At 43.0% G+C, this 2,310-nt stretch overlaps 1 protein-coding gene across 1 annotated transcript; it reads left to right on the top strand.

The window, feature by feature from the left end:
* The first annotated feature begins 981 nt into the window (after window positions 1-981).
* On the top strand, window positions 982-1,908 carry LOC145535877 (olfactory receptor 13H1). Its single transcript, XM_081564224.1, has one exon. The coding sequence runs from the start codon at window positions 982-984 to the stop codon at window positions 1,906-1,908; it is 927 nt and encodes a 308-aa protein (XP_081420350.1).
* The last annotated feature ends 402 nt before the right edge of the window (window positions 1,909-2,310 follow it).

Below are 2,310 nucleotides of genomic sequence, written 5' to 3'. Positions count from 1 at the left end.
AAGCACTGTCCTAGGTACCAAGGATAAGCCAGTAAAAAAAAAATAGACAAGGTTCTGTCCTCAATCAATTTACATTTGCGTGGCAGACAAGTAATTAAGTACTAAACAAATCATTAATGCAGTTTCAAATATTGGAATGTGCTATAAGAAACATTAAGCAGCATGAGGGGAAAGAGAGTGATGAAGGTGAGAAGAGGGTGCTTTTTCAGGTAGGCTGCTCACTTCTTACCACTCAAACTTTTAGAAACATCATATTAGCTTGTCACATTCTTAACTGGGGCCCTGCAATCACAACATGGAAAACACCAGAGGAGCTGGAAATGTAACTCCAACCATGGACATTAGCAGAGGGTTTTCACAGACCTCAAGGGTTCCATGATAAACCGTATTTACAGAATATCACTTCAGACCAAAGAAATACTCAGCAGGACTCTATGACAAGCACCGTAGTAGATACTAGCAAAATGGGAGAATGGAGGTATGAACAGTCTAGGAGTGAGAGACACAAGAATAGGCAATATTTTAGCTAAGACTGTCAGAAGGTACCCTCTTGGTGGAGGTAAGTAACTCAAGCTGACAGATGTTCAACCATTTTTATGAATCAGATTTGTCTTAGAAAGTGAACAAGCGAGAGAAGCAGAAAGATGCCCTCCTTTTCCTCTCTTCTTACTTGGAAAAAAACTGAAACAAAAAGGCATCTGGCAAAATGGGTTGGAGAACTTTTCATGTAACCATTTCAAAAGGATGGGGAATCGGCTGTTTTCCAGGGGAGGGAGTAGATTTTTAGTTTTGCCTCTGTTCGCATTAAAGATATCTCATTTGTATTCTTATATCTCTTGAGGAGGACAAAGAGAATGATCCTTTACACCCTAATTATTTCCAACTTTCTTATACAATCCTTCCATGTTTATTCCCATTCTCTCAGGTAAAACTAGGCAACTACATTGGCACCCATTCAATGAATAGTGGAAAGTGGAAAGGATGGCCATGGATAATGCCACAGCAGTATTCGAATTTCTCCTTATTGGAATATCTAACTATCCTGAGTGGAGAGTCACATTTTTCACATTGGTGCTGATCACTTACCTCAGCACATTATTGGGGAATGGATTTATCATCTTTCTTATCCACACTGACCCTCACCTCCACACTCCAATGTATTTCTTCCTTAGTAACCTGTCTTTCTTAGACCTTTGCTATGGAACAGTCTCCATGCCCCAGGCTTTGGTGCATTGCTTCTCTGCTCATCCTTACCTTTCTTACCCACGATGTTTGAGCCAAATAAGTGTCTCCTTGGCCTTGGGTACAGCAGAGTGCCTCCTACTGGCTGTCATGGCCTATGATCGTGTGGTTGCTATTGGCAATCCCCTGCGCTATTCCGTGGTCATGAATGGCTCAGTGTGTGTCTGGCTGGCTGCTACCTCATGGGGGGCATCTCTTGTGCTCACTGCCATGCTCATCTTATCCTTGAGGCTTCACTTCTGTGGGGCGAATGTCATCAACCATTTTGTCTGTGAGATTCTCTCCCTACTTAAGCTGGCCTGTTCTGATACCAGCCTCAATGAGCTTCTGATCTTCATCACAGGCATTTTTACCCTTCTCCTACCCTTTGGGTTTGTTCTCCTCTCCTATGTCCGAATTGCCACTGCTGTCCTAAGGACTCACTCAGCCCAGGGTAGGCTCAAGGCCTTTTCTACCTGTGCTTCTCATTTGACTGTGGTGGTAATCTTCTATGGGGCAGCCATTTCCATGTATATGAAACCACAGTCCAAGCTATCCTCGGATCAAGACAAATTTATCTCAGTGTTTTATGGGGCTCTGACACCCATGCTGAACCCCCTAATATATAGCCTGAGGAATAGGGATGTTAAAGGGGCAATGAGGAAAGTTATGGCAAAAAGGACATAAGTCTTCTTTGCTTCTAAACTTCTAAAATGCCATTCAGCTACATCTTCAATGATGGTAAAAAACCGTTTAAAAGTTATGACTTTACCTTTGGTTGTTGTTTTTCAGTCATTAACTCATGTCCAATTCTTTGAGACCCTATGGACTCTATGGACTGCAGCATGCCAGACTTCCCTGTCCTTCACCATCTCCCAGAATTTGCTCAAAAATGTGACCATTGAATCAGTGATGCTAATCCAACCATCTCATCCTCTGTTGTCCCCTTCTCTGGTGGCTCAGATGGTAAAGAATCCACCTGCAATGCAGGAGACCCAGGTTTGATCCCTGGGTCAGGAAGATCCCCTGGAGAAGAAAATGGCAATCTATTCCAGTATTCTGCCTGGAGAATTCTGTGGACACAGGAGC

Source organism: Giraffa tippelskirchi, chromosome X (genome assembly GCF_054371585.1).
Source record: "Giraffa tippelskirchi isolate mGirTip1 chromosome X, T2T-mGirTip1v1.2.pri, whole genome shotgun sequence".
NCBI lineage: Eukaryota > Metazoa > Chordata > Mammalia > Artiodactyla > Giraffidae > Giraffa > Giraffa tippelskirchi.
The sequence above is the reverse complement of the archived record's forward strand: the minus strand, read 5'-3'. Positions and strand labels throughout refer to the sequence as shown.

Bases quoted from the DNA above. Each gene is read 5' to 3' on its own strand.
- LOC145535877 (XM_081564224.1), top strand. From the start codon at position 982: ATGGCCATGGATAATGCCACAGCAGTATTCGAATTTCTCCTTATTGGA.